This window comes from Carassius auratus, chromosome 50, assembly GCF_003368295.1.
Source record: "Carassius auratus strain Wakin chromosome 50, ASM336829v1, whole genome shotgun sequence".
In the NCBI taxonomy this organism is placed as follows: domain Eukaryota; kingdom Metazoa; phylum Chordata; class Actinopteri; order Cypriniformes; family Cyprinidae; genus Carassius; species Carassius auratus.
The window spans coordinates 4,739,861-4,755,551 of NC_039292.1; the positions used below are offsets into that span (position 1 = coordinate 4,739,861).

The 15,691-nt window shown below is 40.4% G+C and overlaps 1 protein-coding gene across 2 annotated transcripts in view; it reads left to right on the forward strand.

Moving 5' to 3' along the window:
* The window catches only part of LOC113066714 (furin-1-like), a 79,945-nt gene that overhangs the window by 3,581 nt on the left and 60,673 nt on the right, over nt 1-15,691 (forward strand). For both annotated transcript variants that reach the window (XM_026238693.1, XM_026238692.1), the window contains exon 2: nt 698-967. In XM_026238693.1, coding sequence (XP_026094478.1) covers nt 788-967 — 180 coding nt within the window. In that variant the 5' untranslated portion in view covers nt 698-787. The remainder of the gene's footprint in view (nt 1-697; nt 968-15,691) is intronic.

Below are 15,691 nucleotides of genomic sequence, written 5' to 3' on the forward strand. Positions count from 1 at the left end.
CAAATTAATAAAATTTTAGTGAAAAACGCTTACCAATATATATGATTATACAAGTTTGTAATGAAATAATATTTTAGGAGAACAATCCTTTTTTTTTTTTTTTTTTTAGTTTTTAGTGAATCATTATTTAAATTTCCATCTGTATCTCAAACACAGCTATTATGTGGGTTCAAAAGATTCTGAATACAGATCACACCACTTTTATAATACTTTCATAGTGCTTTTATGCACTTTTGATATATGAAAGCTTCATTCTTGTAATTGCATGAAAGAGCATAGAAAACTACAAATTTTAGTTTCACAGAAGACAGATAGTCTTACAGGTTTGGATGACACTTGGGATGAATAAATGATGACAGTATTTGAACTATTCCTCAAAGACAAGCAACATCAGCAGAAGATATTATGTCCTTTTTTGTGAACTTGCTCTAGATACAAGCAGCTGCAAGTGGGTACAAGTGAAACACACAGCCTTCCCCTTGTCCTACAAAATGTTGTTTGTATCCCAGTTTCCCTTGGTGTAACGCTATCAATAGCACTCAAGACACCTTTATGAAGATTTATGACTCGCCACAGTCCCTCTGAGAATGTTTTCTGACAGAACAGTTATGTTTAGATCACCTGAGCTTTATAGAAAATGACGAGCCTTTTGGTGCACTAGTATTTCTTTCCTGACACTCTGTCTTGTCTTCTCTAGGTCATTGCAGTGTTGAATTCACAGTGCAGCCCACAGATGCAGTAAACAAACTTCATCACCAGAAGGCTTGGAGACGAAGCACTCCTGTTCATGGAGGGCCACTGGACCCTCCTGCTGTTTCTGGGGGCGTACCTGGTCCGCCTGGCTGCTGAGACACGCTTGATTACAGGCCAAGGCATCTACACCAACACGTGGGCCGTCCACATTGAAGGAGGAGCAGAGGAGGCTGAGAGGATTGCACACAAACATGGTTTCATCAGTCACGGGCAGGTGAGTGCTATCAAAGATTTATCTCTTATATTTTTTAAGAGTTGCTACATTTGTGTATGTGGACATAATGCTGGATGAGGCTTGTAGTGATGTTCTAGTATAACATTCACCTTCTTGCGGTCTTACACAAGAGGTAGACAGATTTTCCATACACACACCCACACACATACTCGCACAATCGCGAAGGCCCCTTTGAGAAGTACTTGTAGATGCGTGTCGAGTCGCCTTTATCCTGCGTCTGTCACTGTTCAATTCATTATGATGGAGATGCGTCAGCTGTGATTGGGGAAATTAATTTAGGCTTATGTTGGATTCTTTTCCCTTGCAGCCTGCATTGTCTCGTTTGTCTTGCCAGATGTTCCCTCTTCTGTTGTTATGGCATTAAATGCTAAGCTGGAAGACGAAAAGCAGGAATGTATCTGACAGCTGAAACACTGTATGTGAATTAATCCCTGCGAGTACAGTGCCCTCCGAGCTCGCTGTGAGGAGTCTGTGAATAGCACGTGTGTGGGAGGACAGGAGTGGAAAGAGATGCCAAAATGAAGCTCTCCTCCTCTCCTCTCCCCTCTGCTCCCCTCTCACATTTACCCTACTGTAAATCAAGCCATAAACACTAGACACTTTTAACCCTGCTTGAAATCCTGATCATAACAACTTAAGATTTGTATTTTCTCTTGGCGTAGTTGGTCTAGTAATTCTGGTTTTACATGCCCCAACACAAAATTACACAATATCTTTTTTTTTTTTTTTTTTTTTTTTTTTTTTTTCAGTGGATTTTTTATTTGCTTTAAATAATTTATTTTTCATAAAATCTTTCTCTTTTATAAAAAAAAAAATCATCTATCTATCTATCTATCTATCTATCTATCTATCTATCCTCAGTCTAGAGGATCCTTTCTAATGTAAACTGACAGAGCTGAACAAATTAAGACACTCATTTTCGACTGATACAAACCAGCGATTCTGGTACACACATCTCAGACATCCATTACAAAGGAGATAATAAGCTGGAGGAGAGCAGTATTAGATCATTCAGTTTTAATTCCTTTGTTATGCAGTGTTAGAAGTCAACCAAACACATTAAAATATCTATTCTGGTGGAACCTCAATTATTCCTCTGATAAAAAATGATGCTATTGTTCTTAAAGTGCAGATTGCTGGTTAATTTTTTTTTTCTAATTAATATATAACCTTGTATGAAAATACCATATGAACCGGTAATGATGGATTTAAAAATGTTTTATAAGACTTGAGGGCACCAATTTAGTAGAAAATGTGACCATTTCCTTGACCGTTTTCAAAAACGGAGTCGTGTGCCTCGTTTTGCTTTGAGCAGGCATGAATCAGTTTGTTTTCAGTAGTAATTTTATATCAATTTATCGTAGTCATGGTAAATTATTTTGTTTGTGGAGGCCTGTCAGGACATCGAGTCCACAGGTTTCCTAACAAGAAAAAGGACTGGATCTAACGAGCCTGGGTGTTTATGTGCGGGTGAAGAGATGGGACTTCAGTAATGCATCTGCTTCAACAAACGTGGTGGTGTGTAACTTAGTGATCACTTTACATCAGAGGACTATCATCCCGGCAATATGATGCAGTTCAACATTGGATATCGAAGCAAGCGAGTGAGACTCAGAGCTGATGCACACAGCACCTTCAACGGGTTCAGGTCCTGCTCCACGAAAAAGTCAACTGTCCACCATAAGTCTTGTTTTTAAACATTTGCTACCTACCAAATCAGTTAACATTATTTATTTATATACTGAGTCACAATGAGATGTATATAGGTTGTTGTAAAGCACCGCTGCTGGCTTGTAAGCATTAGCAATAATGTTATACTGTGTTAAGACGTTACCATATGAAAAAGCTAATTGGTATTTATTTATTGACTTTTTTTGTCATGTGGTGTGTTAATAAGACTTTGGGAGACAATGCATGTAATGAGGGAGTGTGAAGATCTGAAGCAGTGAAGGCCAGCTCAGCTGTTATTAACCACCTCCACTGGACTGCAGCTTTCACTCCTAATGGAGATGCAGATGTGACAGAGGCCAAGTGGAAAAGCATGGTCAGCAGTGAATCTGATCTAAACCTTTGCTTGCTTCTCCCATCATATGGAGTCTCTGAGAGAGGAATACTGCAGGTCACTACACCACTTTCCAGATCAACAAGATGAGGCTGTTGTTTTGTATCTAGCACAGCATTCATGATTTAACACACGTAAACGACACATTAGTGTGATACCCAAACTGAAAGATTGTTAAATGGGTCAGGTGGTATATTTTTCATTCAGTATTAGCCTTTATGTTTGGTAGTTCTATATATATATATATATATATATATATATATATATATATATATATATATAATGTATAAATGGTTGAAATGCTGTGTTTTGAGTTAGGTATTAACAGTGCTAGGAAATAATATTTGTTGATTTTGTGCTGTATAAATAAAACCATAAATTCAGATCTGCTTGATATATATCTGATGTAAACCTCATAAACAAGCTTTATGCAGTATGACAATTTGTGATTGTGACTATTTTTTTACTAACTGTAACCAAAATGGGAAAATTCAAAACCTTTATAAAGTCCATCCTCTAGAAATGGTCTTCTAATGGCTAAAACAACACATGCAGGTAAGGGCTTCCTGATGTGCCTGCTCAGAATGCCATCGGCCCAGCGGACAGCTTGTCTGTATGCTGTCAAAATTGACCCAGTATGCATCTAATTCTCTGCAGCACTGACTTTCATCAGCTGTGACCATGAACTCACATTTCCCACAAATAATAAAACAAAAATGTGTTCATCTCTCTCTTTTCGTTGATGAAAAACCGCTATATTACGTAACGTTAGTGTTGGGATGTTAACGACACTGGCAAGTATCAGTACTCATAGACGACCAATACTAGCTTTGCTGTTGCCTGATTACATATTGTTAGCTAACGTGTGTGTGTCTGTAAGCTATCACTGGTCTGTCACCAAAAAAGACCTCCTCAGACAACTGAATTTGTCTCCTCTGACCGTTGTTCTGTCTCATCCTGGGGTCCGTCATAAGTGTAAATAAACATTTAAAATCTCCTCAGTGTCCGATCTGTCAGTACAATCCATTGTTTTCCTATGGACCGCTCTCCCTCTCATTACGTCACTTCAGGTTTTGGCGGTTTTCAGATGCGGAAGTAAAATTATCTTACAAAAAAACGACTCCAGAAGCCGTAATAGCATATTTTAAAGTATAGATTAAGAAAATCTAGTCCTACATTATTTTTCTTTACATCGACTCACTGGGGTCTCCAACCTGGAATATGCACTTTAAACAACATATGTTGTATGAATGGGAGAAATACATGGTGTCAGATTAGTGGGAAGGACACTCACTAACTGAAGCCAGTATATGTTTCCACTGGAAGAATGTTACAGAAGTTAATTTAATGATTGTGTTTGTGGGTGACAGGAGGGAAAATGTTGTGTACAGTGCAAGCAGGCAAATGAAAATTAATGTGTGTAAAATGTGTCAATTTTTTTAGGCACACCACTTCAAAATAGTATGGACTTCATACTAGTATAGGAGCGTCATGCACTTATTATTTTTGAGGGGGCACTAGTCAGAAACTCCCATTTTAATCACGGAATCTGTTTCCACTGTGAAATGCATATCTTACTCACATCGTACACACAACTGCACTTAGTTGTTTGTGATGAGAGAATTAATTCAGCAGAGCAGAATGTTGTGCATTCTGAAAATGACTACACAAGTAAAATTTACTTGACTTAATGCATTAGACTCTGAAGAACAACTCAACTTTGACTGCACTCCTAAATTTTTGTTTTTCTTAAAATTTTAATGTAGGTATACAAGTGCCTTTGTAGAGCCCTGTCAGATGTCATATCAACAACTGTGCAAGCTGCACACAAAAACACGTGAATTTTGATTTAAACAGCTTGACAACTTTTCCACTCCATCCTTAATAAAAAATAGCTTGCATCAATAGACCATGTTGTGTGTACGTGCACATTTTGTGTTTGCATGGAATTCCTGCCATTCATTAGTGTGGCATAATGAACAAGCGCTCCCTGCATCTTCATTGATTTATGCCAAACACTGACCTGTCAATCAAACACGGAACACTTTTACACCCAGCACGGCAGATTGATTTTTCATTATTCATTTCATACTCTCAGACAGATTGTCAGAGTCCTTGAAGGATCCCTGTGTTCTGAGTAGAATTTTTGAAACCATATGGTGCTTTCTCTCATTTCCCCCTCTCTCTCTATTTGATGTTTTTTTTTTTTTCTGCTCAGAAAATGTGACTTGAGCTGAGAGCGATGCAGGAGGCGTGGCAAACTAATCCAAAGTAATGCCGCTACGGCCGTGTCTTGGTGTGGAGCTTCCTTGCAGCCATCCACCAGACATCCTACACCGCTGGAACTATATCACTTCAAAAATGCTTTATATAGAGAGAGGAACAGAAAGTGATAGACTATGATAAAACGTAACAAGACTGTGAAAATGGAAAGAGAAAAAGTAGCAAAAGAGAATGGATGAAAGCAATGAGATTCAGGGAGAGCTGAGCAGTCTCTGACTCTGAGATGACAGAGAAGTTGAGCAACACTTGTAGGGAGCGGATGGTGTATAGAAATTGGCAGCGTAGGAAGCCGAAGATGTGAAATGTTGACCAAATTACTGCAAGAAGAGACAGAATCGCAGAACATATTTGTACATTTGATTTATTAATTTACAACTATTCTGTGTGGTATTTCTAACCATTAGATTGCGGCCTGGTTAAAACAAAAAGTTCAAATTAAATAGATTTAATTCAGATTTAACCCTCTTTATTGCATCATGCCAGTTTAGTAGGGTTGTAAGTGTTTACGCTGTTACTGGTGTTAAGCCACAACATTGGTTACGTCACTTGCCCACCCGTGGCACCACCCACACCGTCGTTTCAATTTTTTAGTTCAGTTAAAGAACAGACACTACAGTTAAAAAAATTAACCTGGCTGCTCAATGTAGCATGCTAAATGGCAGTCGCATCACAGATTTGCAGCTGGAGATTTAATGTGATCAGATTTCATTTATCTTGTGAGTTAAGCTGACTGACAAGAAGAGTGAGGTAAGAAAGACAAGACGATGGTGTAAAATGTAATTTTGAAATAAAATGAGAAAGCATTTGGCGATATATAGGGAAAACTCCAACCCCCACTCCCTGGTGATACCGATATTACCAGTGTTGTCACATGTCAGTTAACCAGTGGGAAAATGTAATCACCATCACAACCCTATAGGTATACAATGTAACACAAAATTCAACTGTTTTTATACATTGCAAGTTTATAGTGTCTTTGGTCTTTAGTGTCACCCCTGAGGCTCAATGTGAGCTCAAAACAGTGATTAAGGTTGACAAAAGTGACATCAGTTCAACAAATGACCCTTCAAAAATGAAGGAAGACACCTTATTTATCTCTGAAAGCACCTGTCACTCTCTACGGAAGAACAATGGATGCATGAGAAATTTATCCAAGCATAATTACTTGATTGCCTGGCCAGAATCTTGCAGGGAAGGCTTTGGCCTGTACTCGGGTGAGAACGGATGGATAGATGAATATAAAAAGAACAAGAGTGGGGCTTAAATGTCATGTTTGTAGAGCTGTCATCCCCCAGAGCGATAGGATATTCTTGTGAGGAGGTGGAGGAAGGTAGCAGGGACCTGAGTTTCACATGCTCTCACGCTGGAGGCTGTGAATGTCACTGAACAGGTGAAGAGTGTATGCATGCAATGACTCTTAAGCCTGCTTTCAACACCTTACCAAGCCCTGGCCATAACTAAAGCCGAATTCCTGCTGTGCAGGTAATTGTACAGTTCACTTCAGTACATCTTGAGCTGTTCCCTGTCATTTCCACGTCTAATTTAAGAGCTATCGCTAGTGCGGATACGCTGATTCACAGTATAACAAAAGCTTTACAGGCTGTTATAAGTCAAATTGACATTCCCAACCTCCTGACAACTAGACATTTCAAGGGCCTCACACTGTCCACTTTTCACCACCACTATTGTAATGAGCATACCTGAGGAACATGGATGTTCAGATGGGGAATGAGGAAAAAAACAAGAAACAACTGGTTCTTATCACTGCAACTAAAAGGAATGAGTTTTAAGGTGCAGTTTAGGAAAATAAATCCTCAACCTGAGAGTTGTGAACAGCTGTTGAATCCATTCAGGGGAAAAGAGATTAAACAATTAGCAGTGGAGTAATGCCATATGCTCTAGTTTTGTATTAGTGTTGTATGTGGCTGCAGCTTCAGAAACCATAGACACTTTCTCTGTCTTAAAGGTCAGTAGCCATTTAGAAGACCCTTTTATCTGAAGTGACTTGCTGCACAAGTAAAGTGGATAAAATGTTGCCTCTTGAAGGGTTTTCACCCACTACATTTTGATTATCTACTTCTTGAAAACCTGCAAGCTATACATCTGCCACTCCACTTCTTGACTCCAAAAAGCATTTGATTATATTTCTGGTACCCTTAAAAGTATTGCACTTGCTCATTGGGTTAAACCAAAGACTGTGGTGCTGAAAGCCGAGGGCATTGTTTCAGAGAGAAAGAGGAGTTGGGATTTGCATTTGGAAGAGGATTCTAGCATTTGTGAGGGTTTAATTTGGGATTTGAACAGCTTTCTTTGTCCCGACTGCAGTTGGTGTTGTTTTTGCATTGTGGTTCATGTCGTGTGTGTGTGTGTGTGTAACGGTTTAGCAGGCAGCGGATCAGCACACTTCAGTGATGCATTTCACCCATCTCTCCCCACCTCTCTGCGTCTGCACACAAAAACACTTGTGATTGTTCCCATCACTGAGCACAGCTCTCAAAGGCCTCTCTACACTCATTGCTGCTGGTGAGGAAAATGGTGGCTGGTGTATTGTGGGCTGATTGCAATTGCCTCAGTACCTTGTTATCATTGTCTTCTGTTTGATTTGAATGAGACAGGTTTCTGAGTAGTGTGAACTCCTGTTTATGTGCCCCTCATGTAGCTTTCCTTCTGAGTTGATTCTTAGTGTTTGGCTGAATGCACCAGTACACATAAGACCAAGAAGGGAGCAATGATTTGGTGCTAAAAGACTAAAATAAATGTGTATGTGATGCTGAAAGATTCCCAAATGGCTCAAGCATTGTTTTCAAATTATAAAGTGTTTGAAACACCCACTGTGAAGCTGATGTTATCGAAATAGTGTTATTATAACCTATCGCAACTGCACTCTGTGTCCTTTTGGGAAAATGAAAAGATCTCAAATTAGAAGAGTTAAGTTTCTAATGGAAATGTGGCATTTTGGGAGCTTTAAAAATATTTTGCGTTAAATACAACAGGTTAAGCTCTATAAGATTTAAAGGATGCATAGAGGAGGAGCCAAAACTACAGTCAAACTAAACTACACATAATTATGGTCGGTGACATTGGCACAGATTCTGTGTAATAAACAATTCCTTGTTACTGTAAATAGTTCTCAAGTTGGAAAAGGCATTTAGTTCCCACTTTAAGGGTGTGCTCCCACCTTGTCGTGTTTGGTTTGATTAAAACAAACTCTGGCGTCAGTGCTTTGTTAGTGCGGTTCATTTGAGTAAGTTTGACTGCTGCCATCGGAACCCTGGTGCGCACCAAACAAGCGGACCAAGACCACTAAAAAGATGGGTCTTAGTCCACTTCTAAATTATTTCTGGTGCTGTTCGTATGATATAGGAATCCAACATGGACCAAATACTTCTACACAAACTCGAACACATGATGTAATGATAAGATGTGACATGATAGTGGTGTATCTAAAATAAAATGAGCTGAAGGCAAACATCTCTGACTCTCGGTGGTCATTAAAAATGATGCTGCATACTGGTGGTGGTTGAGGAGATTACCCCCTTATATGAAAAGCGCTTTGAGTGCCCAGGAAAGCACTATATAAATGTAAATAATTATAATTATAAACATGGAGCAATGATGAGGTAACTCTTTTTCTGATAAAATTGTCAGAGCAGTACTAACAACACATTTCGGTGCGAGTGAGTATCCGTAGTACTGTTTGTGTGCTTCTGTATGAAAAACGGTCTAAATACATTTAGTATAAATGCATACAATGCTATCGCTTAATAAAAATAAACAAAAACTTTAATTATAAACTGTATTATTTAAAACAATTCACCCTTCCTCACAGTTGGCATGAAGGGTAAAATTAGCTATATAGATCAAAACAACTTTTTGCACCTGGCTGTAAACATATTTTTTGCTGCTGTAAATTTGGGCATTTTAACATGGGGGTGTCTATGGGATTGACTCCCCTTTGAAGCCTGTTTAGTGGCCAGTGGATGAATTGCTGTTTAAGTCGCAGCCGTGTTGGATTCTAGAGAGACCTAAGGTTGCTGCTTGATATTTGCATGAAGAAGTGTATTTACATATGGATAAGTGAGGTGTTTATATTAGCAGTGCTGTACATGAGTTAATATGCTAATAAAAGCAAATTCTGTTCTATCTGTTGAGCTTCATATATCTGTTTCTGAAGAAAGAATACGTTCTCTGTAAAAGGCCCCTTAGCAACATCTGATCCCTCGTAATAGAGGACAGTATAGGATTTTGCTGTTTGTTGCAGGGTCAGTGAGAAAGTTTGCTTTGATCTGGTGCCATGACCCGATTATTTAATTTCTTTTCAAGTCTGGGTTTTGTCACAGTTCACAGCTGATTTCAAGAGCATTTGTTGATTTGAGATGATGAGGGGTAAGAGATGAAAACGTGTTAATTTTTAAGACTAATTATCCATCAGCCTCAAACGGCACTTCTTCTAATCTTTAGAGGATTCATTTGATTGTTGTAGCCCGGAGCTCTTGAGAGAAATCTTTTAGCTACAAAGTGCTTGATGAAAACTTCTCCTTTTACTGACTCTGATAAAGAGAAGAGAATCTGTCTTACATCTGGATACGATGCTGTCTGAAGCTCTGCAGGAGGTTGATGGGAGATTGATATGATCAACAGTGATGGTGGAACTTGAAAATTCAAGTCTGGCCAGCTCAGTGTGACTCAAGGGAGTCAGTGTGGAGGAAAGAAGGTGAGAGCACTTATGCAGTGTTTGTGTGTGTGCAACTTCTTTGAGGTTCCAGCATCAGCTGGACAATTATAGGTTCTGAAAGCGTTTTCATTTCTGTTGTGAAATGTAACAGGTCACTGAGGGGAGAATTCAATAAAGAGTTGAGCCACCTTTGCATGCAGTATTTCATAGGGGTGTAACAGTATGCAAAAATCACAGTTCGGTATGTACCTCGGTTTTAAAGTCACGGTTCGGTTCATTTTCGGTACAGTAAGGGAAAGAAATGCAAAAATTAAACTGCAGGTTGTTTATTACTATAAACTTTTTTTAACAATTTGTTTACACTTTTTTTTAATACTTTTTAATAAAATATATATAAAATAAAAAAAGAATAAGAAATAAAATACTGCTGCAAAATTTCCACTAACTAAAATACTCTCAGTCTCAAACCAATATCGTATAATAAAATATAATGAAAAATATAAATAAATAACTATGATTACAGTGCAGCATTACCAATCCCAGATTATAGGCCTGCTCGACATATTTAAAAATATATATACATAACTTTTCCAAAGTGTAAAGTGCAGCATCAACAGTTTCAGTTTTTAGACCTGCTCAGATTTCGTTATTGCGTTGGACCCGAGCGGCAACCTCTCGCTCTCTCTCGTGAAGCCAATAAGGAAGTGACTAACACTGCAATTCATCGACTGGCCGCTTGAGGCTGGCTGCAAAAGGGAGTCAGTCCGATAGAACTCCCCATGTTAAAATGCCCAACTTTACAGCAGAAAAAAACATGTTTACAGCCTGGTTCAAAAAATGATTTTGGTCTATATTGCTAATTTTGCCCTTCATGACAACTGTGAGGGGGGTGATATTTTTTATAACTCATCCGTTTAAATTATATTAAGCCTTAAAGTTCTGCATAATTAAGGGCGTGGCCACTTGAGTGACAGGTGGATTGCCGCTGCTGACAATGCCTTCGCGCTAGGTGGGCGTAGCTTCAGCAATCAGCTCCCGCCTTTTTGCCCATTTTCGATTGTCCGGCAGAGTCGCGCGATGGCGCGCTGCCAAGATGGCGACGGCCCGCTCTGCACACTTTAGGCTTCAAAACCGCTATTGAGGAGTCTATGGGTGACGTCACGGACACTACGTCCATATTTTTTTACAGTCTATGGTTGGACCGAACGGAATTAAGAGCAAAGGTCTGTTTAAATGACGACGGGAGCTGCGTTTGAATTACAGTCGTTTTTTTTCCTAGTTGTAGTGATGTTCACACTCGCGTGATGACTTTTGAAAACATTAGGCCGGTGACACACTGGCATATTGCACCTGTCAACAGTATTGATGGCAAAATAGACTAGGTTTGACAGGTGCAATATTTGAAAATCGATCATTATTAATTTATTTTTTGAATTACATTTATATCTGAATATATGTCAACCTATAGACTTTCAAACCTCAAAGTGTCATGAATTAATAACAATTACAAAATGACATATAAACATATTTTCCTATTCAATTTTGCCTGGAAACGCTTCCAACACGCTTTCGTGTCGCGTGAAAAATAGGCGTCGGTTCTATTTCTAGCCTGCACGCGTGTTACGCACGGCTCAAGCCGCGCCTGAGACGTGCGTCTCACGCATCCAGTGTGTCGCCGGCCTTTGGAATCAGCTGCAGGGCGGGATTTGCGCTGAACGCGGAGACTTCCGCCACTTAATATGTTCGTTTGGAAACACAAAATGAGCCTATGTTCCGCATACAAAATATTGCATTCGGTCGTTCGGTACACACGTGCACCGTACCGAAAGCCCTGTACTGAAACAGTCCAGTACGAATACACGTACCGTTACACCCCTAGTATTTCAGACCCTTCCACAAAAGTATGGCATACAGATTGTTTGTGTGTGTGTGTGTGTGTGTTTGCCGTTATCTAAATTGCATGATTTCTTTATTCAGTTGCTTACTAAAGCACAGCAAAATGCGCTATTAGGGTACAATGCATTCTTAATTCCCCACAGACGGCAGTACTGTGTGGTTTCTACATTCCGATATTTGACTTGGAATGTGCACTTGGAATTTATTTTCCATAAATAATACAGCAACCCAAAGCGCCTGGAACTCTGGATGTCTTCACACAGTGATGTCCTGATCAAGCAGCAGCATCATTTGCTTGGCATTTCAGACTTGAAAAGGAATACATATATTTCAACACCTGTGAAAAGACTAAGACTATTTCTTAAAAGCAGCACAAACAAATCAGGGTTTCATTAATAATCAGTTAATAAAAATCTTCTGTCACCTGCTGTTTATTTCCAATCTCTTTCATCTTATTTGATTGTGTTGTTACTTGACTGCACCTTTCTCAGAAAATAACTGTCAGAAAACGAAGATTTCCATCAAGAAATCTGTCACTTTCCCTCCCTATCGCCCATCTTTACTCATTCTATTACATGTATCTCTCTCTTGTACTGGCATTCAGCAATAAAAGGAGATGAATGTGTCTCATTCTTCTCTGTTTTATCATTATTGTCATAATTCATGGTACAGATAGAGCTGTTCTGGATGAGTGAGTCACAGCACAGTGGTGTGGGAGTGAATATTCATAAGGCCAGCAAAGCACTTTCTTAGCCATCCGACATAGACCGCTCACCACTCTCAACTCACGTGTCACTGCTGGGAATTGTTTGTTGCGAGCAGAGATGATGTCATGGTCTCTCACAGGTGTCTGGTGACATATGGGAGATTGTTGAGGCCAGTTAATTTATCTAGATAATTTTTTTTTATTATTAATAAATATAAATCTTATAAATTATCTTTTAACAGCTTTGATGTCTTTGAAATATTTAAAGGTTTAAAGGGAAATTAATTTAGAAATGTTTCTTTTTAGAGAGGTTGTGCCTTTAAATTTCATACTGCTTCTGTAACCTACTCGTTTTCTTTAGTGTATTAAGACAATTACTGATGGATATCAGTTCTACCAGAAAGACTCGGGAGATAGAATGATGTACGAAGCATACATTTATTGACAGCTCAGCGAGCACAATTATAAATTTCTTTGGCGGAAGGCCACGTCCATGGTTCATAATCCGAGGGTAGCGAATCTGCATTTCCTGCCTGAAGACGAAGGCAGGGGCGCAGCCGACCCCCAAAATTAGGTGGATTATGAGACCTCCAGACGGGGCCAGCCTTCCCCCCAAAAGTAGATGAAGTATACCCACCAGTTGTGAATCCTAAGGTTCCTGGAAGATATAGAAAGAGAGTTAGCATGATCAGTATAATGACGTTAGATTAAACCTCTTATAAGTTTTTATTTTTTTTTAATTTTTTTAACAGAAATAGCCGCAATAGGCCAGACACAGACAGCCATGATAGGCAGACACAGACAGCCACAATGGCCGACACAGACAGGCCTCGATAGACCGACATAAATAGCCACGATAGGCAGGCACAGACAGGCCTCGATAGACCAACAGAAATAGCCGTAATAGGCCAGACACAGACAGCCACGATAGGCAGACACAGACAGGCCTCGATAGACCAACAGAAATAGCCACGATAGGCAGACACAGACAGCCACGATAGACCAACAGAAATAGCCATGATAAGCAGACACAGACAGGCCTCAATAGACCATACATAAATAGCCACGATAGGCCAGACGCAGACAGCCACGATAGGCAGACACAGACAGGCCCCAATAGACCGCACATAAATAGCCACGATAGGCCAGACACAGACAGCCACGATAGGCAGACGCAGACAGGCCCCGATAGACCAACATAAATAGCCACGATAGGCCACACGCAGACAGCCACGGTAGGCAGACACAGACAGGCCTCAGTAGACCAACAGAAATAGCCACGATAGGCCAGACACAGACAGCCACGATAGGCAGACGCAGACAGGCCTCGATAGACCATACAGAATAGCCATGATAGGCAGACACAGACAGCCTCGATAGACTGTACAGAAAAATAGCCATGATAGCCAGACACGGACAGGCCTCGATAGACCATACAGAAATAGCCACGACAGGCCAGACGCAGACAGCCACGATAGGCAGACGCAAGACAGGCCTCGATAGACCATACAAAAATAGCCACGATAGGCCAGACACAGACAGCCACAATGGCAGACGCAGACAGGCCTCGATAGACCGTACAGAAATAGCCACAATAGGCAGACACAGGACAGGCCTCGATAGACCGTACAGAAAAATAGCCACGATAGGCCAGACGCAGACAGCCACGATAGGCAGACGCAGACAGGCCTCGATAGACCGTACAGAAATAGCCATGATGGCCAGACACAGATAGGCCTCGATAGACCATACAGAAAAATAGCCATGATAGCCAGACACGGACAGGCCTCGATAGACCAACGGAAATAGCCACAATAGGCCAGACGCAGACAGCCACGATAGGCAGACACGGACAGGCCTCAATAGACCGTACAGAAATAGCCATGATAGCCAGACACGGATAGGCCTCAATAGACCATACAGAAATAGCCACGACAGGCCAGACGCAGACAGCCACGATAGGCAGACGCAAGACAGGCCTCGATAGACCATACAAAAATAGCCACGATAGGCCAGACACAGACAGCCACAATGGCAGACGCAGACAGGCCTCGATAGACCGTACAGAAATAGCCACAATAGGCAGACACAGGACAGGCCTCGATAGACCGTACAGAAAAATAGCCACAATAGGCCAGACACAGACAGCCACGATAGGCAGACACGGACAGGCCTCGAAAGACCGTACAGAAATAGCCATGATAGCCGGACACTGATAGGCCTCGATAGACCGTACAGAAATAGCCACGATAGGCGGACACAGACAGGCCTCGAAAGACCGTACAGAAATAGCCACAAAGGCCAGACATGTACAGGCCTTGATATACCATGCAGATATAGTAACACCACCACCAGTAATTGCATGAATTTACCTGATTAGTTACAGGAGAGCTTGCTGAGCGTCGATAATGGTTTTGAATCAGGTCTGATGTATGATTCAAATGCTGAGGAAGACCATCTGCCCATGATCTTAACAGCTGATGTAGAGATCCCTCGTTCAGCTGCTGAAGTAGCTGCCCCAATTCTGAATGAATGGCCAGTAGAGAGAGGGGGATAGATTGCAGCTTTGAGAACAGTGGTTAAGTGAGTTCTAAAACAGGCCTTGGAAAGGGGTGCTCCATTAGGTAAAATAGAGACTGGTGCGTTTTTAGAAGTTCTAGGTCAGATTTTAAGAAATTTCACCATGCAGAGAAGGGACAGAATTTATTATTGATTTTAGAATTGTTAAGATGACACCAGAACCTTGCACATCGGTTTAGAGTGCTTGAGGAGAGTGTGAAGAATTTAGGTCCGAATCGTAGATCTGAAAGAAAAATGCCGCGAGCAGGATCAAATTGATTAGTTTGAAGTGAATTCCCCTGGAAGCATACCCGTAGAAGGCAGATAAACACTGCCTCGAGAAGAATATTGAGGTACTTAGAAGGCCGTAGAAGATGGAAGTAATTAATTTTGCAATATGGGCAGGGTAATAGGCAGACATTTGTCTTTAATTTGTTGGAAGATTTAGCTAACCCCTTAAGTAGTAATAGAACTGAATAACCAAAGGCTTGAAAATTAGGATTATAAATTTTAGCGTAGATT